At 48.5% G+C, this 27,733-nt stretch overlaps 1 protein-coding gene across 2 annotated transcripts; it reads right to left on the minus strand.

Moving 5' to 3' along the window:
- On the minus strand, positions 1 to 27,221 carry VSTM2B (V-set and transmembrane domain containing 2B). 2 transcript variants are annotated; one of them, XM_004600693.2, is made up of 5 exons: positions 27,085 to 27,221; positions 26,316 to 26,500; positions 25,186 to 25,215; positions 23,499 to 23,988; positions 1 to 629 (listed from the first exon to the last, which is right to left on the minus strand). In XM_004600693.2, exons 1-5 carry the CDS (start codon positions 27,167 to 27,169, stop codon positions 541 to 543), a joined length of 879 nt encoding a protein of 292 aa, XP_004600750.2. In that variant the 5' UTR covers positions 27,170 to 27,221; the 3' UTR covers positions 1 to 540. The 2 variants fall into 2 exon arrangements, with proteins under 2 accessions (XP_004600750.2, XP_055002347.1); XM_055146372.1 differs by lacking the exon at positions 25,186 to 25,215.
- Between the last annotated feature and the right edge of the window lie 512 nt (positions 27,222 to 27,733).

A 27,733-nucleotide genomic window follows, 5' to 3' on the forward strand; every position in this document is an offset into this window, starting at 1 on the left:
TCTGACCTTGTTTCCAATCTTTATTTAAAAATAAATATTATTGACAGTGGATTTTTAATTATGATGTGTCTTTTTTAATCAAAATGTCTCAAACGAAATAATTTACTTCAATAAAAAAGAAAATCCCCCAAAGAAAAAAGGTAAATTAAAAAATCCCAAAACACATAATTTGCTAAAAATATTTTGCTTTGTCAGAAAGGCATTGATCCAACATTTTTACATGGTATCCTAAAGATAACTGCTCAACAGTTCGTGCAAAATGAAGATTTAGAGGAAAGGTTTAGAAAAAAAAATACCTAGAAGTAGAGAAATCATTGATCCCGTGCAGAATGCATGGGCCAAACTCCATCTTACTTGGAAACTAGATGCATTTTTTTTAGGTGTTCTACATTTTTATCTTCCAAAAAATATGATTGATTTATTTTCCATGTGGACTCTTCATGCTTCTCTCAGTCTGTGTGTGTCCTTCTGGCGCCGTGGTCCTCCTCCAGGATCTAGCAGGCCTGGAATGCCCACAGGGGTGTGCGATCAGCTGTGGCATCAGTGCCCCAGAAGCAGGCGAAGGAACTTATGCAGAGCTAGCAGGAACAGGGACAGGAGGGGGTCTGTGGTATAGCTAGGGTCAGTGCCTACAGGGAACAAGAAAATGGGAATGGTTAGCCGGGTTCTCCACAATTGGAGGCTGATGAACAGTCCTGGGAAATGAGACTTCTTCCTTCTAGGCCCTTTGGGAGCACCTCAGCAGCTGGTTGCACCCCAGCACAGAGAAAATATCTTCCTGCTGCTTGTTTTCTGCTGATTACACATCTCAGAATTTCACTGTGGTCAGATTCAAAGCGACCCTGACTTGGAGGAGGGTGCATTTCTAAGTCATCATTTCATCTCAATATGCTGAAATGACAATATGCTTCTTCCCCACCCTGGGAGGCAAAGCATCCTAACATTAGAGGCCATGCTTTCTTCCCTTTCTTCCTCCATGAAGTCAATGGGAGACTCCCCTATTCAACACAATTTCACCTCTCCCACTTCCTCTCTGGGCCCGACCTGGGCTGCAAAGTTTAGCCTTCACAAGTTCCCATTGTAGCTATTTTCATCGTTCCAATCATGAACATTCTTTTCACATGCTATCACTCAACCTTCAGGATGCCATTGGAAGTTCAGAGGTCACTGGTTGCTAGATTTTACTCCTAGTGTCCCCAAGGAATGACTTCTAGGTCATCCACCTGCTTCTCCAATATGTGGCCCTGACCAGAGGTATGTGCTTTCGTTCCACTTCCACTGGGTTTTGTACCCACCTCCTCATTTATTTTTTCAGCACAGCTTTCCTAGTGTTGGGTGGCTGCATGAATTTGTGGGAAAGCTCACTCAGAAACCACTAGTTTGAGTCAAATCCATTTTGTCTCCAACTGCCACAATGTAATTTCTAGGTGAGAAGTGAACCCTGACGACCCCTGGAGATTGGTGGAAAGACACCATGGACAGTTCTCACTATCATTAAGAAAGACACATGGAGGACTCTACTCAGTGTTACCAAACACTTGGCTTCCACCACAATTTTCTTAAGGGACCTGTCAAAAACCAACCCAATATTCCTTCAGTGGCCTGAGTAGTCAGACCATTCTCCTTCTGGGTCCTTTAAAATATCCCTCTGGCTTGTCCTTAGTGGAACACCAGGACATCACTTGATTTGTATTCTAATCATGATGCCAATTCCCAGATAAAGATCTCCTTATACTTTAAATGACAGTCTGATTTTTTTCTAAGTTGACATGTGGAAGGCAGAATGCTCCATTCAAGTTCTGAAAGCATTGGGGATGGATTCCCAGACCCTGGGATCAGCAGTGCCAACTTGCATAGCGTTACCTTCGTGGTGGAAGCTATTACCAACCACACTCTACAGCTGGTGGCCTCTTCCCACTCACCCTGCCCAGCCAGCTGGACTAGAGTTCTGCCCCACAAGGAGAAACACAGAAGGTTCTACTCTGCCAGAAGATGGTAAGGTTGTGGCCACTCCCACGTAGCCTTCTAAAGGAGCAGCTACCAGACCAGCTAGACTTGAGGATTTCTGATCATGTGAAGTCTGAACCCAGGACTACTCTCCAGTTGAAGGAGCCGTCAGTACTTTCTATCCAAGCCACCTCCCCCAGTACAATTCTTTCCTGCTCTGGGTATGATTGTGTCACAGACTTCACTTCATGGGTAAGAGAGGTCTTCACTCTGTGAAGGAATACAACTAGACAAATGTCCAGGGGATAATTCCAGTTGGAGCCCATAGAATTCCACCTGTCCACATGCAGGGTGATGGGCTCTGCCCAAACTTTTGAGTGAAAAGGTAGTACAGACTATCAGCAGTGTAGGCCCAGTTAAACTGTCTCTAACTAGTGCGTAGGCCCTGACAAGAAGCTGAGAAAGATGAATCCAGATGCAGCTGACTTTCTCCATATTATTTTTCAGACAGCTGGCACTCCTGGGGATTCTCCGTAAAGTTTGGCCCAGTCTTCCTGCTGCTACTGGCAACAAAGAGGACTTCTGAGTATAAGGATTGCAAAGAATAGGGTCCTCCTTTGCTGCTACCTGATGCCATGTCTCCTGGGAAGGATGAGGGTGCATACCATGCTGAATAATCAGGAGCCTGGATGGAATCACCAAGGTGCCAGAGGTTTCAGGGACAATAGCACCAGAGTGTTTCTTGATCTCGGGTGCATGGGCTTTTGTGGTCAGACTGGCATAGGTCTTCTCGGATCTCAAACCTTCATGTTCCTGCAAAGCCTGACACTTGAGAAGGTGCAGGAGGGATAGGAACACTGTTAGGCATTTCAAAGGTGAGTGTTATGAGCAATGGACTCCAGAACCTTCAACTCTGCAGAAACCCAAGTGAAATGGAAGCAGGAGATATTGAGGAGGTCTAACTTGCATCCAATCATGGCCTCAATAATGTAGCCATTATTACCTACTCATTCATTATTACCTACCAGTCTTGCTTACTTGTGTTGAGGAGTTTTTAAATTGAATACAACATTATAAAGTCCCTGGCATGAAACTGCCCCTCTATACTGGGCTAGAGAGGAAGCAGCAGGGACTGGAAGGATGGCAAAGTGCTCCCAAGATAGAGTGCGGGGGGATAGGGGGGAAGATGGGTACCAAGATTGTGGTACTGCTGGTATATATTCACAGTGGCTGCTGAGGTTTGGCTGGCTCAGCATCCTCATGGAACAGAACATTGGAGGCAGGATGGGGCCAAGGACTGGTACTTGAGAAAGCTTTCAGGTCCAGCTCTTTTGTGGGCCTATGTGACAATGGTCAACGGTGTCCACCTCTCTAGGTTTTGAGTAACACTGTAACAGGGATACAGGGATGCATCTACGCGTGAATTCAGAAGCACATGATTCAAGGGGTTGAGATGAAATACAGATATAATAAGAACGTTGCAAAGAATGTCAACAAATGTTTCCCCTCCCTCAGAACCGAATCCTAGTATCCTCATCCAAGAAAGGTTTGCCACACCCTGAACCAACGGTTTGGCCATATGACTTGCTTTGGGCAATGAGTATTGTCAGGAGAAAAGATGAAACAGTTTAAAGGAGTTTGTATATGAAGCGTTGTCCTTTCTTGGTGAGCCACCAAGAAAGAACTTGGAACCTACTGCTATAGGAACAAGATATGGCCGCCTGTGCTAGATATGGCCGCCAGTGCTCAACAATCTTGAGAAGTTTCCACTGAAAGCCTCTAGATAACTAGTCCCCAACCCAAAGGACAACTGGACACTGTGGTATGAAGGAGCCAAGCAGAGTCTAGCAGAAATGGCCATTGACCCACAAACTCCAAAGTTAACAAGTGCTTCTTCAGTCATATCAAAACTCCTGCGTGTCACAGTCGCTTGGTACTAAGCAAAAGCTCACTGTTACAATAGAAGTACCTGAAACAGGGTACTGGAGCAATAGCACAGTAAGTAGAGCATTTGCCTTGTAGGTGGCCACCCCAGAATCAATCTCTGGCATCCCATATGGTCTCCTGAGTTCTGCCAGAAATGCTCCCTGACTAGAGTCAGGAATAAGTCCTGAGAACTGCTGATGTGATTCAAAAATAAAACAAAACCAGTTTTGGAAAACCAGTGACTGAACCCAGTCAAATGTCATACACACAGATATCAACCAAAAGGACAAAACTGCTAATTCCCCAAAAGGTTCTAGAAAAGAGCTTATTTGGGGATGAGGAGGGAGTTTGTACCTCCTTCGAGGAATATTTTCCAAGAGAAAAGCAGGGCAAGTACCACCCCTGGCTATAGATAGACACCCTAGGAATTCTGTAGTCAGAAGAAGGACCCATATTTTAATCACAAGCTATTCTCAGTCTATTGTTCCTTTCTTTCCCCAAATGATTCAGAACAACCCCAGCAAGACTGGCTCCCAGGCTGGTTCTGGAGGAAGCAGGGTTTGGGAGTTTGGGAGTCTGGTAGGCTACTATCTATTCAAAGAGAGACTGCCAATTGTCTAGAACACAGCTGCAAGACCACTTAGCATCTATGAAGGAGCCAGAACACCCAGTGCCATCTGCGCTCACATGACTCCCCAGGAACTGAGCTAGCTCAGCAGGTGGGGTCTCCGACATGGGCCTCTGAGAATGTGTCCTAGAGACCTCTGTGTCAGACCATGGGGACTGCTGTGTCGATTGAATGTTCTTGGCCTCTTTGTCTATTTTTCTCCTTTCCGAAGCAGTGCCCGGAATAACACCGGAATAGCACTCATTTATTTATCATGATTCAGCTGGAAAATCAGGCTGCTTGAAAGTCAGGGAAGTCCTTGGATGGAATCGGAGCTGATTCATTCTTTGTATTAAACAAGTATCACCATTTGGCTAATCATTGTTAAAGAAATCAAAGCTGTTCTGGCTCTGTGAATATACACATTTATCACTTAGAGAGTGAGTGGGATAAAACAGGACGTAGGGCCATTTAAAGGAGAGAACCCCCAAAGAAAACAGAAAAGTGCCAGTCACTGGAGGCATGCCAAAGGCACCAGTCCTGATGACTCTAGCTGTAACATTTCTCTTCTCCAGTGGTCTGCAGGGGCAGCTCTGCGGCCTTATTAAGAAAACATGTAGAGCAAGCGGCTGTGAGGGGAGCTTGCTTGGGCGGGCACCAGGGGGACCCCACCCTCCCATGTCCGATGATTCAATTAAGAAAAAAAAATTGAGAAAAAAGAAAACATGGAGATCAAAGGACCATCTCGTGCCCACTGGTGAAATAAAGAAGGAGGCTTGGGACAGCTACTACCCTGCCTGTTCTCGGAAGATCACAGAAACTTCTCCCAGTCTTGGAGGTCACTACCCCATCAGGGACCCATAGCCATTGCAGGTCTGCTAGTATTGGTGGGCTAGGAGCTGGGCTTGGAGTTTAGTACCCCTGAGAGTCTGGGAAATTTCGTGAGGTTGTTCAGAAGTTGCTCCCATCCGAGTATGCCCCACCCCTCATTTAAAACCTTAAATATCTGTCAGGAGTAGGCAACGTTCAGATATAGTTGAGGCCTGGCTCTGCATAAAAAGTAAAGAGCGGCTCATTCTGGCTTGTGTAGTTAAGACGCCGGGAGGCCCCTCCAGAGGTGACACTGGATTCTTTGCCTCCTTCTCCATTTGCTCTAGAAGCTGTCCCCTCTTGTGAGCTAGAGAGAACTCACTGTGATCCTGTGGGAATCAAGTCCAGAATAGGGGGTGACCAGCCACCCCCACCCCAACAAACCCCCCTCTAGGAATCTAATTCGCCAGCAGTGTGGGCATAGTCCCAGAGAACAGTGTGCCAGAAGAGAATAAATCAGTCTTAGTGGACAAAGCTATTCATCAGGATCATAGACATACTCCCAAAAGGTCTGGGCCAAGGCTCTCAAGGACAGTTGTCACCTTGGGTCAGGCTGAGCCAGCTACTGGCATCTGTCCTGCACTTTGGGAGTCTCATCACACATCTTTGGGCTTCTTGACTAGTAAGTTGGGACACCTGGGAACAAACTGGCTCTCCCCAGCAGGGAGGACAGAGTCCCAGAGGACAGCTGAGTCATGCTTCCTGTCCATCCCTGCCCTTAAGCTGCCCCTGACCCTTGCCCATCCCTGCTTGTGGCAGAGGTCCAAGCCCTACCAAGCTAAGGCCTCCTTTTGAAGCTTCCTGTAGCTAAGGTGCAGGAGTTTGCAGGGGTTGGTAGAGTTGAATTGAAAGGGCATCTAGGCCACTATGCTTTTATAGGTGGGGCATGCAGGATGGTCCAAGGAAGCAATAGGCCAATAGCCAGGCATTGGTGGGGATGCTCCAGAATGCTAGCCATTTCCTCGCCTTCCCCACCTGCCTCTCTGGATACACACCTACAGCATCTGAGGGCAACTTTAGGAGTTGTTCTGATCTATAGAAGGGTATGGCTTGGCAATAATAAGGATGTTTTTAAAAGTAAATTACAATTCAACATGTGAAAATTAAGGACTCTGATATACAGCTACAGATTTGGGAAGACCTAGTAACCATAGGCCTGCTTTCCCATACTACTGTGTCTCAAAGCTCATAGTCTCCTCAGCAGAAATCCCTCTCTCAGCTCCCTTAGCACACTGTGACTCTTTGAGTAATCTGTCCTCTCTTTGCTCCACCACTTCCCTCATCTCATCCCCAACTAGGCTCTGCAAACCTTGCTAGGTTTGTAACCTCAGATCTACATTAGTACAGGATCTGAGAGGCCTGCTTCTTCTAATTATCCACTGCTTCCCTAAAGTTAGGGCTTTAACGTTCCTGGCTTTCTGATGTCCACTTTTCCCACCCTACTGATTTCTCTGACCCCTGTACTGGACAGTTCAGCAGACTAGCTATAGCTGAGTGAGAAGATGCCATTTGTAGGCTGCTTCCATTGTTACTGGTCTAATTAAAGCCACTTCATAGATAATTATCCCAAGGGTTCAGTTGGGAAAAAATGGGTAGTAATAGAATTGGAGAGCATTTCTGTCATGAAATGAATGTGTTTGTAGCTGGAGACACTCGGTGCTATTGAATTTTAAAGTAAGTAGAGAGCCTTGCATGCAGCCAGCCCCCATCTGATCTCCATGACTTGGTGCTATGGTTCCCAGAGCATTGAATGAGGAATGGACTCTGAGTTCTCCTAGGTTGGTTTAAATCACACCCTACATGGATAGACATGGAGAGTATCATGCTAAGTGAAATGAGTCAGGAAGAGAGGGACAGACCTCTCAGACAGCAGCAAAGCTGCTGGGGACAGACAGCAAAGAGAAGGACTGCACTCATTTGTGGAGTATAAAATTACATCACATGAGGCTGACACCCAAGGACAGTAGATACAAGGGCCGGGGGATTGCCCCATAGCTGGAAGACTGCTTCATGAATGGAGGGGAGAAGGCAGATGGAATAGAGAAGGGATCACTAAGAAAATGATGGCTGGAAGAACCAGTTGGAATGGGAGATGCATGCCGAAAGTAGATAATGGACCAAACATGATGACCTCTCAGTGTCTGTGTTGCAAGCTATAATGCCCAAAAGTAGAGAGAGAGAGTATGAGGAATATCGTCTGCCATAGAGGTGGGAAAGGGAGGTATACCTGGGATATTGGTGGTGGGGAATGTGCACTGGTGGAGGGATGGGTGTTTGATCATTGTGAGATTGTAACCCAAACATGAAAACTTGTAACTCTCACGGTGATTCAATAAAATTTTTTTTAAAAATTTAAATTTAAAAATAAAAATAAAAATAAATCACACTCTACAGCCACAAACAATAATAAAATTAAGTTAAAATGATGGAGATGGAGATATTTGAATGAAAGTTGTTTGTGATGCAGAGCTACAAGGGCTGAGCTGAAGCCACTGGTCTTGTACTGTACTGACCACCTGCTTGCGGGTCCTCCCCAGGCTCCCAGCATCTGGCTCCTGGATATGAGGAAGCTGTCCTCCGGGGATGACAGACATCCTCTGGAGTGAGGTCCACACGACAATCCCAGTGCATAGTCATGTGGCATATGATGACACAGCACCAGGGCACAGGCAGGTTGCCTTACCTGGAAGTGCCTTCCAGCAATGTCTCTCCCCAGTGAATCCCTAAAGTTGTTTTCTGATCACTTCCTCCTTCCAAAGACCTGGAGAACTCTCTAGAAAGTGCAGGACCAACAGCAGCCCCTCTGCTCACTCCTAGGAGAAGTCTCCATCTCTATGCCACACCCCTGCCAACAATCTTACCACTGCCTTGTGCCAGCCCATTCTCAGGCCCTCTTTCCTTTCTGTGCCAAGAGTAGACTCAGGGATTGCCCCTCCTTTTTGGTTTGTACTATGTTTGTTCTCTGCCTCTAGCCTAGAAAAATTGACCCCTCCAAAAAGCCCTTGCCGAATATTCAGGACAAAGGTGTCCTTTGCCTCCGTCTCATGTCCTCACTCTAACCCACAAGCAGGTCAGAGGCAGTGGAAGCAGTTGGAGCTGACCTGACAGCCTATTCCGGGGCTGCACCTATAGCTGGGGGTGGTGGTCTGTGTTGGAGCTCATTCACAGATAGGAGTGAGCTGCAGGAAGCAGACCCAGCCCAGCTCAAGCCGAGAGAATCAAGTACCTGCGGAATAATCAAGCAAGGTTGCTAGTGCTTACCAGAGACAGGCACTAATCCAGTCTTCCTAGCTGTCAGAGTCACTATTTGACAACTATTTTAGAGATGGGGGATGGAGCAATGCTACAGGAAGCATAGGAAGTTCAATTAAATTGGAATTTAGGATAAATTTTCAGGTAATTTCAATTCACTTCAAGCACATGCATATTACAAATATTGATCAGACATATGTCTATGAAAATGGTATTAGTTGTTTACTGAAATTCAAACTTAACCAGAATCCTATGCTTTCATTTAGTAATTTGGCAGCCCTAACAAAACCATGCCAATAATTCAGAGCCTTAGTTTGGCTCCCCCCCCCCACATGCTTCAATGCCAAGAATGCTGCTTCTTAGGGTCAATAATAGGAACCTCCTTCCCAGTGCCTTGCTTGATCACCCTAGACTGCTTCCCAGAGAACAGTGTGTGTGTCTCGGGGGCTTGGGGAAGGGGGTGTTAATTCCCTGTACTTTAACAATCATAATGACCTTTTAATGTGGTCAACTTTGTTGCTAACTCCTTCTCAGTTTTTTATTTCTTTTTAAATGAGATCTTGGCCCAAATGATCCTTTAATAGCCTCGCTTAATGAAAATGGTTAACAGGCCTTTTCCTGGGAAGCTCTGACCATTGTCAGCATTAGGGTGGTACCCAAGAGAGACGGCCTGGGGAGTCCAACAGTGCTGAAAACAATTCTCAAGGGGAAGCCCACAGGCAGGTCCAGCTTCTCTAAGTTCTGAAGCTGTGGATGCTAACAGGCATGCAGTTATCAGTGCCAGGAAATACTTTCCTTTTAACTCTCCCTGGCCTGTGACCCAAACTATAATGAAGTTACTTACATCAGGAAGAGGAGTAGGCACAGGAAACCTGGCCTCACCTAACAGCTCTTCTCAGAAATCAGCAGAGGGGGCCAATCAATCCCCAAACAAAGTCTGTTCATGCCCTCTCTGGACTTCCTTGTTCCCCACCTCAGCTACCTGTCTCAAATCTTCTTAGGCAGTAAGAACACTGGGCAACCAATAATCAGACTATCAGGTAACCAATACGCTGAACAAATCAAATAGCTCCCATTATTATCCAAACTATCCATACCATCCATTTTATCCATGAATTCCTGGTGCAATTTGCAATCCAGTGCTTCTTGCAACCTCATACACAATGTGACGAACTCTTCCTTCTGCTTTGCTTTTTCAGCAAGTAGAATTTGATTTTGGATCAACTTTAGGAAGTAGAAGCCTCTGACTCCTTTTACAGCTGAGAACTGACCCCTTGCCAGAGATATTTTCACCTCCCTACTCCTTCAGGTGTCCAGGCTCCAGGCCAATGGACTCTTGCATAAAGGATGGTATACTCATGCTCCAGGCCTTCGCTCCTACCCCCAGTCCTTCACTCCCTACCCTCCGGCTGCACAAATCCCATCAATCCTACCAGTCTAGCTCAGAGGCCCCCACAAGTCAATCTCCAAGACATTGAGACATAAAGATGTATTCTCACCCCTTTGTTGCCTGGATCCCTTAATCCTCATTTATCACACAATCTCTCACCTGGTAGCAGTAGCATTCTTCACTGGTTCTTCACATCTCACCCCAAATTGGCAGATGCCCATTGCTCAGGCCCAAATCTCAGAGCTTAATCCGCCAACTCAGGTTGAAGGTCAAACTCCTAACCTGTCGCCCAGCCCACTGTCCAGCCTCTCATATCCCTTTCAGCTCCATGGGCCTCAGTCCACACTGCTCCCTGGTATCCCCTTTTTAATTGCTACTTCCTCCTCTTCCCTGACCTTTGTCCAAAGAGCTCCAGAGAAAGTGCTATCTTCTCTGGGTTTGTCTATCATGGGCATATTTACCTTCTGGTTCCTGAATTCCCCCATCAAAAGGTTCACTCAGAACCCTATACCCTGCCTGTCCACTAAGATGCTCAGAGTGTTTGTTGAGAGACTGAATGGAAGTCTTTCTTAGATGTACCCAGCTTAGTATCCAGGATGTCCTGGCCATTGGCCAGATGGTTCCCACTCAGTTCTAGCTTAGAACCTCAGTTCCAAGCTGGGATTAGAGGCCTGTCCAGTCGCAGTGGTCTGAATTTGCAAGTACAACTGCATGCAGACAGCTCTTTGTCTAACTGTTCCTGAGAGAAATGTCACTATGCCTTCTTTATTTCACCGTCTTCTTATTAGATTTATTCCATTTGTCACATACAGCCTTTTTTTTAAGTCACACCTGGTGATGCACAGGGGTGACTCCTGGCTCTGCACTCAGGAATTACTCCTGGCGGTGCTCAGGGGACCATATGGGATGCTGGGAATTGAACCGGGTCGGTCGCGTGCAAGGCAAACGCCCTACCCGCTGTGCTATCACTCCAGTCCCTCACATACAGCTTTGTAAGCCATTTCAAATCCCCCCTTCAAAACTGGGATACACATTTTAATATGATGAGACTGTATTCATATATATTTATGTCTATAGCTATGTACATGTATTTCTATATTTGGAATACAGTTAAGTTGTTATAATTGCTGCATGGAACCCCAATATAGCAGATCATTAGAAGCAGAACTGTTCTGGTTGATGTTGGGATAGGGTTTCTCTCTAGGAACCTGAGGAAGGGCTCACTTAGAGGGACTCTCCTCTAAGTCCTCTAAGACCTTCCCGGGATCGAAGCTACATGGACTGAGTTGTGCGTTGGAGTGCCATGAGGCTTAGAGCACAGTGCTTCAGATGAGTGGGTGTGTCCTATTTAAATCCTACTCATCCTCCCACTACCTTTATGTCCTTCGATGTTCCCCCAATACTTGGAGTTGGGAAAACAATGGGTACTCAGTCTATTAATGCCTGCTCAATGAAGGTTGCTCACTGTAAGTGTCCAGACTTCAACCTCTTGTTCTACCAGCTCTGCTGGGCCTGGTCAAGAGAAGGCAGAAGGGAGAAAGGTCAACCGAAGAGAAAAGGTTGAGGGTTCAAAGCTAGCAAAGCCAGGAGCTACCAGGAGTTAGTTATCTCCTCTAAATCCAGCCTTGGCAATGCCTGGCTATTTTCCTATGTAACACTGAGAACTTTTCTTTAGAAACGCAATTTAATCAAAACAGTTAACAATATTTTAATTGCCCAGGGATAGTGCTCTGAAAATTCTATAACATGTGCTCATTAAATAAAATTAGCACAGAGGAGCTGCCCAGGATATGTCATGCATTAAAATATGACTCTGTAATAGAATGCCTTATGAATTATTGCCTTTTGTATTTTTGTTACATTAATCTTAATATGAGTAAAGATGACTATCCACCCACTCAGAAATTTTATTTTTTAATGTTCAAGAAATGTTTAACTTTCTCATTGACAATAATCATCAATTCTTGGGCCAATGGATTCCGCCAGAGTACCCCATATCCAGCAGGTGGGGTCCCATTCCAAGGCTGAACATTGTGGAGTCAGAAGCAAGCCAGGACTGACTGTCCCTCCTGTGGTCTGGGCTGCCCTAGGCAGCAGTATGGTCTGGCATAGAATTCTGCCAGTTGGTTCCATGCAATTTTATGGATCTTCTCACTCTGTGGTTTCCTTTTTGAAAGATGTGCGTAGTCAGATTTGGGGATCTCCAACCCATGCAGACCTGAAATTCTAATTCCACTCATCCCACAAGGATCAACAGTGCATCCCCTCTGCATTTATCTTCCACCTCTCATCCATACATACACTCATTCTTCATTCACCCATTCAGTCTTCCATCTACCCATTCAGTTTTTGCCTCAACCCACCAGCTCCTTATTCTTCATACACTCTCTACCCATCCATCCTTCTATCTACTCTGTCTTCCACTCTCCAGTCACACTTCTTTCCCTCCACTCACTCACAGATTTTCTACTCATCTACTTCCACACATCTATCCATCCGATTAATCTAAGTCTTGTTATCTCTTGGCTGGATGATGATCTCCCCACAATCAATCAGCCCCATCTATTTAACCTCTACACTGAAGCCAGAGTCACTCTCACACACATCATATCCCATCACACACTTGCTCCCTCATCCTGTTGTCCTAGGACAATGTCAAAGATACAATTTCTATCATAATACTTTATGAATTTTTGCCTCCTGAATTCCTTTTTCCTCCTGATCTGCATTCTGACTTTTTCTGGAAGTAACTTTTAATAAGGACTTTGTATGTCTCTGCTCTCTGCTGCCCCAGGATCTTTGCATATGGTTCTCCTAGAAGACCCTTTCCTCTCTAGTTATTAATCTTTGCTTAATCATCTTTCCTAAGGAATTGACTGGATCAATTTCTTCATTCTCAGCCCCCAAGTCTCTCCTTGATAATACTATCTATGGATTAGCTTCCACTTGATATAATACTACTGGACTTACATCTATCTGTCCTCTGTCAGACACTCTAGATCAAATGGGTCTTAAGTTATGCCCTCAGTTTCTGCATAGCATACATAAAGGATGCCCCACAAACTGTTCTCAGACATAAGTGAATAAATTAACGAACTAGTGCCAGACTCCTGAATTGAAGGCAATGCAGATACCAATATAAGTAGGAAGCAGGAGTCAGTCCAGAGAGGGTTCTCATCCAGGCACCGATTCAGGACATGGAAGAAAATAGGGGAGGGCAAAAACTGCTTTAAAGTCATTTCTGAGTGCTCGGGATAAGACTAAGGATGGAAGAGTCAGGGAAACCTTCCTTTCTTCTGTGAAGTGTTTTTCAACTACAAGCCTACCACATTTTCTGAGCTCCTCCAGGGTAATAGCCATGTTCTAAGTCCATCTTGAGAGCCCTTTCTAATAAATTTGGTCAAGTGGCTAACCTTGAGTCGATAATGGGTTAAGCATGTATTGGGGCATTCCCCTTATGAAATTAAATTCAGGAACTCCGGCCCAACTCAGATTGAGCTGTGATTTGGTATCAGCTCTCCTTCCTCAACCTTATTAAAAATCTTCCTTTTGGGACAAATGAATAAGACTTGATAGTAATTAAAGAGGCTATTAGGAGAATTGCAATTGAAATTTCCAGGCTTAAAAAAGCAAACCTTTTTTTTCTGAGATGTGCAGATTGGCAGGGGGATATATATGGTCAGTAGAGGGAGGGGGGTCTCCTCTGGATACAGTTACTAAAGGTGGTGGGCCTCTCCATATGGCCTGCAGTGGGTTTTCTGTGCTAATTAGAGGCGGGGAGGGGGACAGGCTCACAAGGCGTGGAGGGGAGCAGCCTGCCCTTCATCTTACCTTAACCCCTCTGGTCCCTGAGTGCTACCATCAGGAACAGGGAGCCATGCAAGGGCCTCTGGGAGAATGTGATCACAAAAAAATAAAATGTAGGAGCATATGGGTAGGACCCTTTTGTAAGCATGAACCATAGTGGTTCTGAGCTCCTTCTTTACATCTGCCATTACTGGAGGCAGAACAGGATTCTGTCTCATCTAACAAGAGTCCCAGTGGATGCTGGCTCTCTACCCTGAAGGCTCTGGCCATCTGACCTTCCCCAGGGGTCTTTCATCCTTCTTCTCCTGTCTCTTGTTTGATGCTGCAAACACCAGTCTCTCCATGGAACTTGGCTTCCATGGAAGGCCAACAGATCCCAACTGAGCCCATCCCAATCGCCTCTCTACGGAGCACATAGAGGGAAGCCAGCTTGGTACTATCAACAGAGGTGGTAGTGTGCAATGGTCGTAGCCTGATTGACTGGCAGAACACTGAAATCATATTGAACTTGTTCCTGCTAACCAAGGTGCTCCCGGCTCGTGGAAAATTCCCTTAAACAGGTTAGAAGGATGCTCATCACCTCATTTCCTATGACCACCATGCCCCCCACTCCAAATAATAGAGGGAGATAAAGGCCAGAAATAGGAATTTACCATCCATCACAATCTGATGGCACTGTTGTGGAGCTCCAGCAGCTTCCTTCCCTCATTGTTAGCTCAGGTTTAACAAACAATAGCAACTTCTGAGGGTGACCTGTCAGCTCAGGGATCTCTAGCCCACTATCAACCTTGTATCATGATCCTAGACCATTTTCCTATAGCACAAACAGCTGACAACAAGAGTTGACATCAAATGAGTGATTTTTAAGAGCCAAGTGTTTCACAGATCGGTCTTGAATCCTGTCCTGGTATCCTGGCACATTACTGGAGCCATCAGAAATTGATACAGGTAGGGGGCTGGAGCGATAGCACAGTGGGTAGGGCATTTGCCTTGCACGCGGCCGACCCGGGTTCGATTCCCAGAATGCCACATGGTCCCCTGAGTACCACCACCAGGAGTAATTCCTGAGTGCATGAGCCAGGAGTTACCCCTGTACATCGCCAGGTGTGACCCAAAAAGCAAAAAAAAAAAAAAAAAAAGAAAAGAAAAAAGAAATTGATACAGGTAAAGATAGCAGTAGAGGTATAGGCACAGGTACTGGTGCAGGGACTAACTAATACAGGCAATCACAAATGAATGAACTCTAACAGGGACCAAGAAGCAATGGATGAGGATTGTAATTCAAGTGGTCAGACTCACAGAAGATGAATTGTACAAACCAAAGAAAGTGGGACTGGAGCAATAGCATAGCAGGTAAGGCATTTGCCTTGCATGCAGCTGACCCAGGTTCGATTCCCAACATCACATATGGTCCCCTGATCACTGCCAGGAGTAATTCCTGAGTACAGAGCAAGGAGTAAACCCTATGCATCAACAGGTATAACCCAAAAAGAAAAAAAAAAGGGGGGGTGCTGGAGTGATAGTACAGCAGGTAGGCATTTGCCTTGCACACAGCCGACTTGAGATTCTCAGCATCCCATATGGTTCCCCAAGCACCGCCAGGAGTAATTCCTGAGTGCATGAGCCAGGAGTAACCCCTGTGCATTGCTGGGTATGATCCAAAAAGAAGAAACAAAAAGGAAAGTAAAACATGGCACATACTCTGGACTTTGGGTGGTTAGAGGTCTACAAGTCCCAGAAAAAGGGAACATTTCTTGGCATGCCAACTTGAGTTGCTTCCAAGCAAAGAAGGGACATGTGAAATGTGAGCTGGAAGAATGAAATGGGTAGAAAAAAAAGGAGTGAATAGGAAATTTCCTCTTCAACTGCTTTCAGTCCCTGGGAATAGTGTTGTCTCTCTGTCTCTTCCACTGGGAGGGGAAGCACAGGAACGGAATGACCTTGTCTAATTCTTTCTCCAAGCCTTGCCCCTCAGCTGGCACCTGGTGTCCAGCTCAGACACGGCAGCCCTTTTGTCTGGGTGCGAATTTCTGGACTGAACATAACAGAGACCCCAGGCAAGCCTTAATAAGTGGTGGATGGGGAAAGATCCATTGAAAGTCCACTTTTGCTCTTTATTGTGAACATCACTCCCTCCAAACACTTCTGTTTGAACCATAACAACCAGAAGCCAAACCAAAATAGTTCTGACCATAATATGAGACTGACACACAAGGACAGTAGAGACAAGGCCAGGGTTGAAAGTCTGCCTCATGAGCTGGGGAAGAAAGCAGCTGGAATAGAGAAGGGATCACTAAGTCAATGATGGCTGGAGGGATCATTAGGGATGGGAGATGTGTGCTGAAAGTAGATAAAGGACCTAGCGTGATGGCCTCTCAGTATTTGCATTGCAAACCATAATGTCCAAAAGTAGAGAGAGAGTATGGGGGAAATTATCTGCCATAGAGGTAGGAGGAGGGTTGGAAAGGGGTAGGGATACTGGGAACATTGGTGGTGGAAAATTCACTGGTGGAGGGATGGGTGTTCGATCATTGTATGACAGAAACTCAAACATGAAAGCTTTGTAACTGTATCTCACGGTGATTCAATACATTTTTTAAAAAAAGAGCTTCGGCTTTTCAGTCCAGAGCAGTAATGCCTCTCAGGGACAGGACATCAGAACGCCTACCTCTTTCAGCCTTCCCCAGAGAAGAGTGAAGGGCTCATACCTGAGCAGGCTCACCTCTTGAAGCTGCTGCCATGACTTTCTGCCCAACAGCAGCTAAATGCACCCGTAACATGCCACTTTCATACTTAAAGCACACTTTCCCCAGACATACAGGCTAATTTCCTGAAAGCTCTGCTCTACTCCAAGGAAGCTTGTGCCTTCGGGGGAATAGAGAGGGCCAGGAGTTAGGGGACCTGGACCGATTTTCTTGTAATCCTTCAACCGTCATACTGCCCTTTGGTAATATAAAATGAAGCTTCTTACTTCTTCGGATACAAGATTCCCCTGGTAGTGGCCATCAAAAGCCTAAGGGAATAAAAAGATTTTTTTTTCCCTGTGCTTAGAAGATATCTTAAGCCATGCAGGCACCCTGCATAAATCTCAGGGGTTTAGACCACAGTCAATCCCTTGCCACTGTCCATGCGGGCAAAATTAATCAATATGGTATTACAAAAGCACTTGACCTCGTTTATCCCCATCGATGCATGGCAATATTTAATATCCAGAGTTTTTAAAATGTGTGTCTAAGGGGCTGGAGCAGTAGTATAGTGAATAGGGCACTTTGCCTTGCAGAGGGCTGACCTGGGTTCAATTTCTGGCATCAATTATGATCCCCAAGAGGCCCACCAGGAATGATCCTTAAATGCAGGGCCAAGGGCAAGCCTGATTGCAGGGCCAGGCTGCATTGCAAGGTGTGGCCCCAAAACAAACAAATAAATACGTGCAGGACTTGTTGAACACAGGACTTGTGGATTGGCCCCGAGTGACATTTAGAAAGGCTAAGCCTCTGCTCTTCTCTTGGACACTGCCATCTCAGCTGCAGAAAGGGCTTGGGTCTTAGGGAGGAGACTAGTGGATGATGTAAGAGAAATCACAAAGGAGGAAATCCTGAAATGTGAGCATCACAGCAGTAAAACGTGTTCAGTCAAAAGCACTCACTATTAGGATAACCAACACAGAGTAGCTGCTTAATCCTTAACTGGGAATCCACCTGATACCGAGAAAATGGTTGCACAGGGGAGTTATGTGAATACACATGGAGGCCAAAGGTCAACCTCTTTGGCACAACTTTCTCAATCCATGGAGAAAAAATGGGATAAAAGGGAAGAACAGGAGGTGGGGGAGGGAGGTTCTAGAAGCTTCTCTAACTAAGACTGACCTAAGCAGAACATGAGGCCAGGATCCTAGTTCATGCCTGAAATCATGCACTGTTTATAGAAAACCTCACTGGTTGCCTTGGGTTGAACTAATGTCATTTCCCCTGGTGTAGAGGGCTTTTTCCTGGAGTTCTGTAGGAGGCATGAAGCTCCTGGTCTAGCTCTGTGCTCATCAGTGGAGCCAGTAACCACACACATCTGCTGCTGTCAGGGTGGACAGCTGTGTGTGAGGCTTTATGAAATCCTTCCATTTCTCTGCCCCCTCCTCTACGTGACAGTTTTTGCTTTATTAATTTTCTCCTTAATTGTGATCCTTATGTCTGATAAGAGCATCAAAGAAAAGTGAATGGGTTCATTCAAGATGAAGATTCAGGTTCCTTGTGGTTCTAGGGAGATAAGAAAAGCCAGAAACTGCCTACTGGTTGTGTTGCTTAAATGGGTGAGGAGGGCTCTTCCCCTGCCAGGAGACCCCCCCTGGGTCATTCCAGCACCACTTCCATCAGCCCTGCCCTCCACCACTGGCACCATCTAAAATGAACGCCTTCACCTTGCCCACAGTCCCCTATGGTCACCGTTTATGGTTACTATGGTGACACCCAAGGATGCTCTCCTAGATGGCTCCCAGCATCAATGCCTCTGAAAAGCTGCCACACCCATGACCTTGGCTGTCTTTCTTCCATTAGTAATGGAAATACTGAGGGTCTAGTGCTCTGTGTGGGTACTGGGCAGCAGTTTGCCATATCCAGTGACTCTGGAGGGACCAGGGTGCCCCTCCTCCCAGAGAGAGCACTGAGACTAATTAGAGACTTACACACCATGAATCTGATCCCAAGGTCAATGTAGAGGGAAACCTCTCACCAATATGCAAGCCGTTCACTGGCAAACAATATTCTTTTGAGCCTTCACCACAAAGCTTTTCTAATTCAGAGTTATTTGTCTGGAAGATAGTGTTTTTGTTCTCTCTCTCTATCTCTCCTTCTCATCCTCTAGAAATGACAACCAGCAACAAAATATTCATTATAAAAAATCGGTCAGCAGCCAGCTTAATTAGGAGTCTGATTTACTAATGCAGCTAAGAAGGACCTTACTCCTGCACCATGCTATGCTAATTCAGTTATTTTTAAGCACAAATATCAAAATGTCTCTTGACAAATGAGACATGAAATGAATGAGCTTTTGCATATAATCTTTAGTGCAAAGAGGTAGGTGGCTATGTCGGGCATATTTGGTCACTGCGAGGGTTTTCAGGCCCACCTGTGCGGCAGCTAAAGGAAAGAAAGAGTTAGTGCCTACCCCACCCTCTTTCCTGGCATGATGTGAGTAGCTTGTTGAAGAACTCGAGCCGTTCAGCCATATCCAAGACTTGTGGTATTTTTACTTAATGACTTAATAAATGAATGATGAGGTAGGCTGCTTGGAACCATCCCTGAAGTACCATTGGAAATTTTCTACTTAAAGCAGGCTGACTTTGACTCAAGCCTGAATGACTTCCTTAATTTCTAAAATAAAGTTTGTGGAACTCAACTCTCAGCTCTGGCTTTTTCCATCTTCCTCCCTCTTACTATGCCTTCCAACACTTTGTTGCACTCTTTGAATGACTGCATCACCCAAGTGCCTTTGCCCTCCACTTTCAGGAGTATGGCCAACTTCAGCCTTCAAGACAGGGGAGGTGAGTTTTCAGTTCAGCCACTTTGAGTGGGCTGGGCTCCTCTACCACATCCTTAACCTTCTGCCTGCCAGCTGTCTGCACATAACTTCTATGGGCTCTAAGATTTTCATCCTCCCACAACCAAGTAAAGGGTGCTAGGAGGGCCCGTTTGGAATGGGAGATGCATGCTGAAAGTAGACTATAGACCAAACATGATGGCCACTCAATACCTCTACTCCAAACCACAACACCTAAAAGGAGAAAGAGAGTAAAAGGGCGGGGTTGGGTGAGGGGGGTAGGATAAGGTGGGGGTGGTGGGAGGGATTCTGGAACCATTGGTGGTGGAAAATGGGCACTGGTGGAAGGATGAGCACTCAACCACTGTATAACTGAAATGCAAGCATGAAAGTTTGTAAGTCTGTAACTGTACCTTATGGTGATTCACTAATAAAAAATTAAAAAAAATTTTTTTTCCTCTCTTTGTGCCTTCAGACTAGAGGTGCTGATGACCTTTGCTTTTCTCAACCTCAAAAACATTCCTTATTGACCCTCTTTCATGACCCTGCTTGAATATGCTGCCTGCTTCTGCAGCATCAAATATGCAAACGTGCTTGAATGTTAACTTTATTAACCAAGTCCTTCCTGATGCCACCCCTCCAAGCTGCTGTCTACTATGAGACAGGAGGCCAACCAAGGTGATGCTGATTGTGGCTTTGAGCTATCCACTGGAGGCTGACAGTCAAGCACAGGACACGTTCCTGCAAAAAGGAATTTATTATGTCCTCTCCCATAGAGAAACCCTACAATCTGCTGGTTTCACCCACTCAGCTGCTCAGCCTGGATGGCCCTGTGTGGTGGGTTGAGTAGACACTTAAAACAGCATTATTTTTAAATTCAGGATCAAGGCCATTGGTGACAATTGACTGGAGTTCACCTAATCACTTCTCCATGCACCTAGGATACAAATATGGTCACAGTCCAGGGCATCTCCCAAGAATTCCATCTGGAAAATAGAGGACACAGCCCTTCTGATCTTTTACCTACAGACACCCCTCCTGGACCTTTCCAGTGGAGCTGAAGAAAACATAGGGCTCTTTCTGAGATAAAACTTCATGGTTCCTGGCCTCTGTAAGAGTTGGCAAGGGATTTGGGGGTCACCACAATCCTCTCTTACTGGCACTATTCTGTTATACTTCATGAAGCCTACTTGTTGGAAATTGCTTGGCACTGTGCTGTCCTGTTCTGAGCTGACAGGAAACCTCATCTTTCTGCAAGTAGGGCACTGACAATCCACAGATAAGGTCCTTGATGAGGATCATTGAGGCCCCCTTGTGGCCAACATAGGGATTGGAGTTCTGATCAACCATGTCAGGCTGAGTGGAAGCAGCTTTGGTTGGAAGCAGGGGAGAGAGACATTCAAGCAAGAATGAGGTCATGACCTTGATCTTAGTAACATTTCTGTGAAAATTCATATTGTTCCTTTTAAAAAAAATTGAAATTAAGGCATCAGGTGTGCATCAGTGAGAACCAAATGTACATGTCTACATAATATTCACCACTGAAAGTTCTATTTTTGTTCTTCACCATGCATTTGTCCCATATGGCTCTTACTTAACCAAAGCCTTTAACGTATCCTGTTGACGCCACTTGACAGTCAAGGCCCTCCATAGCTTTCCTTCAACTGTAAAACGCTCAGCTTTATTTCCGTCATTTCTCCTAACTGCCCAAAGTACCCAATGACCATGGAGATAACAATGAACTCCATACTGAACATCTCTGAGATCAGGGGTTACCATGGCTGTTTCGTAGGTAAAGAAATACATTGAGATATGTTAAATCTCTTGCCTCAAGTCACACTGTAACAAAGTTGTGGAGCCATTATTTATGTCTGGACTTTGCTTTCCAAATTCTCTATTTTGACCCTGGGACATTTATAGAACACCCTACAGTAATGTTACAGACTATAACATATATGTTGCTTTGCTGTCATCTATGGGGATAAGGTCTTTTTTTAAACTAACAATAATGAAGTAGAATCAATCACTCCACAAACCAATAAGTCTTTTCTAGCACATTTATTCTGCTACAGAGATGACTAATGCTTCAAAGATTCTCCTTCCTCTATGAAGGAATAATACTGAATGCAGCTGCCACACTGAGGACTATGCAGTCCATCCTCCCCTGAATGTCAATTGGACCATATGACTGAACTCTGGCTAATGAATGAGGGTGGGAGTAACTGTATCACTTGGACCCCTGACCTTACATGCTACTCTTGTTTTTCTCTACACCAGCTCTTCTCTGAAAGAACTACAATACCAAACTGATGAGAAAGGGCATTTTATCAAGCTTCCAAGATTAACATATGTAGTCCCATTGTAAATGTCTAAGAAAAACTTATTCATTATGCCTGAAACATTAGTGCTCTGTTCTTTCAGGCCTCTATGTTGAAACATGTTGCTCCCACCACTTTCCCTTGAGTCATAGTTTTATGGGATGCTCAGAGATATCTTGGAGCCTTGAAGATAGTCTCATCTCTGTCAGCTTGGGTTCCTGTATCAAGGTATGGAACAGAGCCATCATACTCCCCAACGGAGCACTTGACTTGAGTCAGAAAGAATATGTTGTAATTGCGTTAATCCACAAACATTTGGAGTTTGTGAGAATAGCTAATGTTATCTCACACTAACATGAGGTGACTTAAAATGCCAACTCTTGTGGAAGAGCTTGAAGTCGTTTGGAAAGAGAATCTTTCCCCGGATAACAGATGATCCACTTACTCCCATAGCCCAGGGAAGTGCTGTGGCTCCCCTGAAGAAGCCTACGAGAGAGAAGGCCTTGAGAATCAGCAGGGGGCATGAACAGCATGGGAGAGCCCCTGTCATCCTGTTGCTCATCAATGTGCTCAAGCAGGCACTAGTAACATCTCCATGTGAGACTTGTTACTGTTTTTGGCATATAGAATAGGCCACGGGTAGCTTGCCAGGCTCTGCCGTGTGGGCGAGATACTCTTGGTAGCTTGCCTGGCTCTCTGAGAGGGGTGGAGGAATCCAACCCGGGTCGGCAACATGCAAGGCAAACACCCTACCCGCTGTGCTATGGCTCCAGCCCGGAAGAGCCCCTATTGGGTGGAATTAAGTGAGGAAGGTTTACTGTTTGTGTGAGAGATAAACTGTCTGTTATCAACTTTGTGGCTATAAGGATTAGCAAAGGGAAGGCTAGGATGCTTGTTCCTTGCTTAAGCAGGATAGCTCCAGTGCTTACATCTTAACAAACTATGCCGCTCACAGGTGAACATCACTTTGAGAACCATGACTGTAGGCTGGGTGGGCGCCCTCTTTGACATGGAACTCTCTTTGGGGCTCACGTTTACAGTGCTGTGCACCAAATAAAATCAAGGACTGGAGTTCAGAGAGAGGAATCTGTCTATAATCAGGCAAAAGGGGTGATCACTAGACCTTAGTCCAGCTCTGAGGCCCATCCTTGAGCAGGCAAAAGGGGAAGGGGACACTCTGAAGAAGGGACAGACACGGGTTTATGTACACCCGCAAGCCCCAGGACAGTCAAGCAGTCCTTTCTCAGAGTCTCCTGCCCTCGTGGTCATTTTTTCTTACCTTCTCTCTTGCTCCCTAATTGCCTCCCTGAGACTCCTCAGCTCCTTAGCAAAGCTTGCTTTAACCTCTGAGTGCCCTTCTAACCATGCTTAGCGCTCTACTCTCGACCTTTGGGCGGGGGGGGGGGGGGGGGGGGGGAGCTGAAAAGCCTGAACCTGTGTGTATCTGGGATCATTCTGGACTTGAAAAACAGGCCTATAGCATCCTATTTCTGGGCTCCCATTCAGGGTTGCTGAGACCACTCCCTGTGGTTCCCAGGGGACCATGAATTGTCTGGGTTCCAGCCTGCCCTCCTGTATGCAAAGTATGCACTCCGCTGAGTGAGCTGTTTCTGAGACCCAGATCTCGGCTCTCCGAGAGCCGAGGACAGTTCCAAGCTCTGCCTCTCCAGACTCAAGAGAAGACTCCACTTTCCAGTCCTAGGTGACCCCCCTCTCGGTCCCCGGGATGTCTGCATGGCAGACCCACATTAACCTGGCTAATAACAAAGAATAGAAGAGAGACCGGGTAGCTAAGGCAAAGCCCACCTCTGGGTCACTGGAGGTAAAGGTCCCTCTAGGGGTGTTCCCTTACCTGAGCCGTGCCTTTGGCGCAGGAGAACAGCCTGGCCTGATGGGGGCGAGGCCGAGGAAGCAGCGGCCACGGCCGTGACGGCGGTGGTAGCTGCCTGGTCGGCAGAGGCAGCGGCGGCGGCGGCGGCATCCAGGACGCTGGGACCGCGGGCAGAGGGCAGGCTCCGGGGAGGCAGGTTCTTGTCGCCCCGGCTGGGCTCCGACGTGCTGCGGCCCGCGGGGTCGGCGGCAGCCACGTGGTTAACATTGGCGGCGCTGGCGGGGCCGTGGCGGCGCGGACCGCTGCTCTGGATGTGGGACACGGCCTCGGCTGCCTGCAAGTGCGGAGGCGCAAAGCGCGAGAGCACGCGCAGCAGCGCCTGGGCCTTATGCTCCTGCGTATCGTCGTCGCTGTAGTCCGACACTCTGCACTCATACACGCCCTCGTCCTGTCGCCGCACCGCGGAGAGCCGCAGCCGGTGCGAAATGTCATTGCCCTGGACGCGCACGGTCTGCAAGAGAACGGGCTGGATCAGAGGCGGGACCGCCCGCCCGGGGCCCTAATCACAGCACCCCAGCGCTCCCTCGACTGGTTTGCCCATCTTTCCTTTCATTGAATCCCCAGCAGGATGAAGCTCCCAACTCTGGTCGTCCTGTCCACACAGCACTGTCCCAGTCTCCATTATATTGCGAAATGCAATGCCTCCTGTTGCACTCCTAGACGCACGTCATCTTAACCTTGACATCTACCTAGAGTTTCCTTCAGGGGCCCTGGGGCTAGGCATCCAGCCAGCTTCCCCCACGTCTGCCTTCACTAAGCTTGATTCTAGAATAGCAGAGCTAGTGCACAGTCAAACACCTGAGCCCTCAGTGGGCAGACACACCTATCCTGGCTCCCCAGGACCCCACAACTAACGGACTGCTCTCCCAAGCAGGTTGGGACACACAGGCTCCCAGAACCACTGGCCTTGCTACTTACTGACCTGCTATTTATGCTGAGAACCTTTTCCGCCTACCCCAACCTCTCTCAAGTACTGCGTGGTCCAGAAGAGACTTGGGGAAGAGGCCACTTTTGTGGCCCTCGTTTAGTAGCCTAGGGTTCCAACTCAAGGGAGGAGAGCCTGAATGTCTTCAGGACCCGCTATTCCCTTGCCCCAACTGGGCATACTTTAATACACAGCATGCATCTCTCGAGTTAGGAATCTCAGGATTCCAGAATTGCCCTTCATCCTCCTCAGAGAGACCCGATGACCATGACGCCTCCACCCCAGCACCGGGGTTCAGGCAGGAGGGGACAGACTAAGGCATCACAGATGCTCAGAGTGTGAGGGACCCGGGGGTGGGAGCCCTAAGCTAGAACACCAAGGTCTCTCCTGCGGAAGGAGCAGCGCTCTCGCCTGCAAAGGCGGTGGGTGCGCCGGGCCTAAGCACACCGCTCCCATCAAGGGCAGCGGGCACTGAACTGAGGAAGACGACTCAGATACGCACTCTGGATCTACACTACGGGGGAACCGGCTTCTGTTACAGGAGACAGACATGCCCCGACACGCCCCGCACAAGCCTACATCGCGCCAGAGCCTACACTGCTCAGTTTCATGCAGGGCCCTAAGTGGCTCGACCCCTGGGAGCCTTTTTCTAAGAGAGGAAGCTGCGGGGCGCGAAGTGGCCAGAAGGGGTCTCCCGCGGCCCGCTCTGAGCGCCACACTTACGCTGATTTTAGTTGCATCCTTATTTGTTACCTAAAATGCAAAGAGGGAGAGAGAGACATTAGGCTCTTGGCCTTCAGGTTTGGAAACAAAACATGGATCCACCTCCAGAAGAGGTTGGGGGAGGGGGGGATCCTTCTCTGGTAATCTGGAAACCGCTGGCGAGGTGGCGAGGCTGAGGGCAAGAAGAAACATCTGGATTTCCAGCAATTTTACCCAGAAGGAAACTAGTCTCGGTGCAAGTATGGACCACGGTCAAGGGTCAAGGAGGGGCTCTTCTACCACACCCACGACTCAAGACAGGAGGCGGGGTTGCCACGTGGGTGGGAAGCCAAGCCCATTAGCTCACCCCATCCCAGTATCCTTATTCCCTGTTGTGTTGATCTAAACTCCTTAAACAGGATCCAGTGAGAAATGTTCAGTGACGCTGGGAGGTACCCTGGGATGAGGTAGGGTAGGTGTGTGCGCATATATTTGTGCTAGAGCAGATGAATGCGACTTGAGGCAGAAAGATAATGGCTGTCAGACCCAGGCTGTCCCCTCTGCCACTCTGGGGGCTGGAGGTGACCTGCTGGCTGGCTTTTTCTTGTACACGATGCTCTGTCGGCTGCTGGAATCCAGCCTGGAGGAGCTTAACTCCCTGGCTGTGTGCCCTGAGGACCTCAGTGGCAAGGGGTAGGGAAAGCCCCGCCAGACCCAGTGGTCTCTCTTCACCACCCAGCACCCGTCAGACTCTGGGGCAGCAGCCAGACAGAGGAGGAGGAAGAGGAGGAGGAGGAGGAGGAGGAGGAGGAGGAGGAGGAGGAGGAGGAGGAGGAGGAGGAGGAGGAGGAGGAGGAGGAGGAGGAGGAGGAGGAAGGTGAACTGGATAAGGTACCGCTCTTTAGGGTCTAGATGGAGAGTTGGGTGAGGGGTTTGGGCGACGGGAACGCACTGACAGAATGGGGACAATGAATTGCCGCTGAAGATGCCGTGCGCCGGAGGGGGGGGGGGGGGCGGGGGGGAGATAGGCTGCGCCACAGGGCGGCGCCCTGCGTCGTACCCCCCCCCCCCCCCCCCCGCCGGCTGCGTTCCACCCTGGATTCCCCCAGCAGCCGGGACTGCTCGGCGGCGCCGCGGGGGCGGCGGGTTACCTTGCTCCGGGCGCCTGGCACGCTGAGCGCCAGCTCGTGCAGCAGCTCCCGGGGCGGCTCCTTGAGGTACCACCACTGTATCTCCAAGGAATAAGAGGTGGCTCCGCTAGCTCGGAACGCGCAGGGCATTTCGATATCGTCTCCCTCTCGTACTGTCACATCTTTGGGGACTTCGGTAAATGTAGCTAGGGGGGGTGGAGGGGGGGAGGAAGAAAGAGGCGTGACCAGCTGTGGGGCGGGGGCTGGGGCAACCCTAGGCGAGATGGTCGGTCCCCAGACGGCTCCCCACCCTGGGCTACACGGTGGCGCACGACCGGAGGCGCCGGCAAAGTTCCGCGGAGCAGCTGCCAAGCCACAGCAGAGCCTGGCTAAGGCTGCGGGCGGCTTCCTTCCGGATCTCGGGTGGGGGGCGGGCAACCTGGGTGGCTCTCGCTTTCCCCCCCCCCCCGGGGCCCCGTCGCACTACTGCAGCCAGACTGGGGGAGCAGCAACTCCCGCGCCCTTCCAGCCGCCTCTTTTGCAGCGGTAGCCCCGGTCCGAGTCCCAACGACACCGGTGCGGGCGATGCCCAATGCGGAGACCCTTCGCTGATCGCCTCCCCCTTTATCCCTCGGGGCTCCCTACAGCACACGGAATTAACTGGAGACCGGGGAGTCTTCCCTTCTCTTCTTGCGACTTCTCCGCGGCCGCGACCCGGGCAGGTGGGCTCCGGCGGCCCTGGCAAAGGACCCTCCCGAGCCCCCCGCAGCAGCAAAGTTCCCGCGCTCACCGTCGGCCAGGAAGAGTAGCAGGGCGTGCAGCAGCAGCAGCGGCGGCAGGTATCCGAGGGTGCAGAGCGGGTTCCGCTGTTCCATCTCCCGCAGGGGCCGGGGCGCGGAGAGGCGGCGGCGGCAGCAGCGTGGAAGGGATCCGGCTCGGATCGGGCTAGGACGCCTCCGAGCCTGCCATGGCCCCGCGCGGCGCCCCCTCCCCCGGCCGCCGGCGGCCGCCAATCAGCCCTGCTCCCTCGCCGGCTGGCCCGGTGCGGCTCGGGCGGGGGGCGCGCCGGTGGGTGCGCAGAGGGCTAGGTCCCGCCGGGAGGCTCCCGGCGATCGGTTCCAGCCGGTGATATCCCACCGTTCGCCGGACACTGGGGAACCTTAGTTCAGTCTCTGCGTGGCGGGTCCGGCAGGGGCTGGGCCACGCCGCGACCCATCCCTGGTCCAGGGAGTGCGCGTCTCCAAGCCGCTTACTTCCGTTTTCCGTTCTCTTTGGGTTTTTTTTTTTTTTTTTTTTTTTGCTCCCAACTGCCGCCTCCACCGCCCCCGCCCCGCCCCTGCGGGTCCCTCGGCGGCTCTTTCCGCAGGGCGAGTGGGCGCTCAAGCGCTGCGCGCAGACCTGGCGTCCGACCCAGCGCAGCACGGGGAGAGCGGGTCCGG

The sequence above is a fragment of the Sorex araneus genome, chromosome 8, assembly GCF_027595985.1.
Source record: "Sorex araneus isolate mSorAra2 chromosome 8, mSorAra2.pri, whole genome shotgun sequence".
Taxonomy (NCBI): domain Eukaryota; kingdom Metazoa; phylum Chordata; class Mammalia; order Eulipotyphla; family Soricidae; genus Sorex; species Sorex araneus.

What these genes read in the sequence shown, in the direction of transcription:
- VSTM2B (XM_004600693.2), bottom strand. Translation starts at nt 27,169, where the DNA reads ATGGAACAGCGGAACCCGCTCTGCACCCTCGGATACCTGCCGCCGCTG. An exon ending in GCTACTCTTCCTGGCCGACG is followed by an intron (nt 26,501 to 27,084) that starts GTGAGCGCGGGA and finishes CACCCCCCCTAG; the next exon opens with CTACATTTACCGAAGTCCCC. An exon ending in AGGATGCAACTAAAATCAGC is followed by an intron (nt 23,989 to 25,185) that starts GTAAGTGTGGCG and finishes GTTCTCTTGCAG; the next exon opens with ACCGTGCGCGTCCAGGGCAA.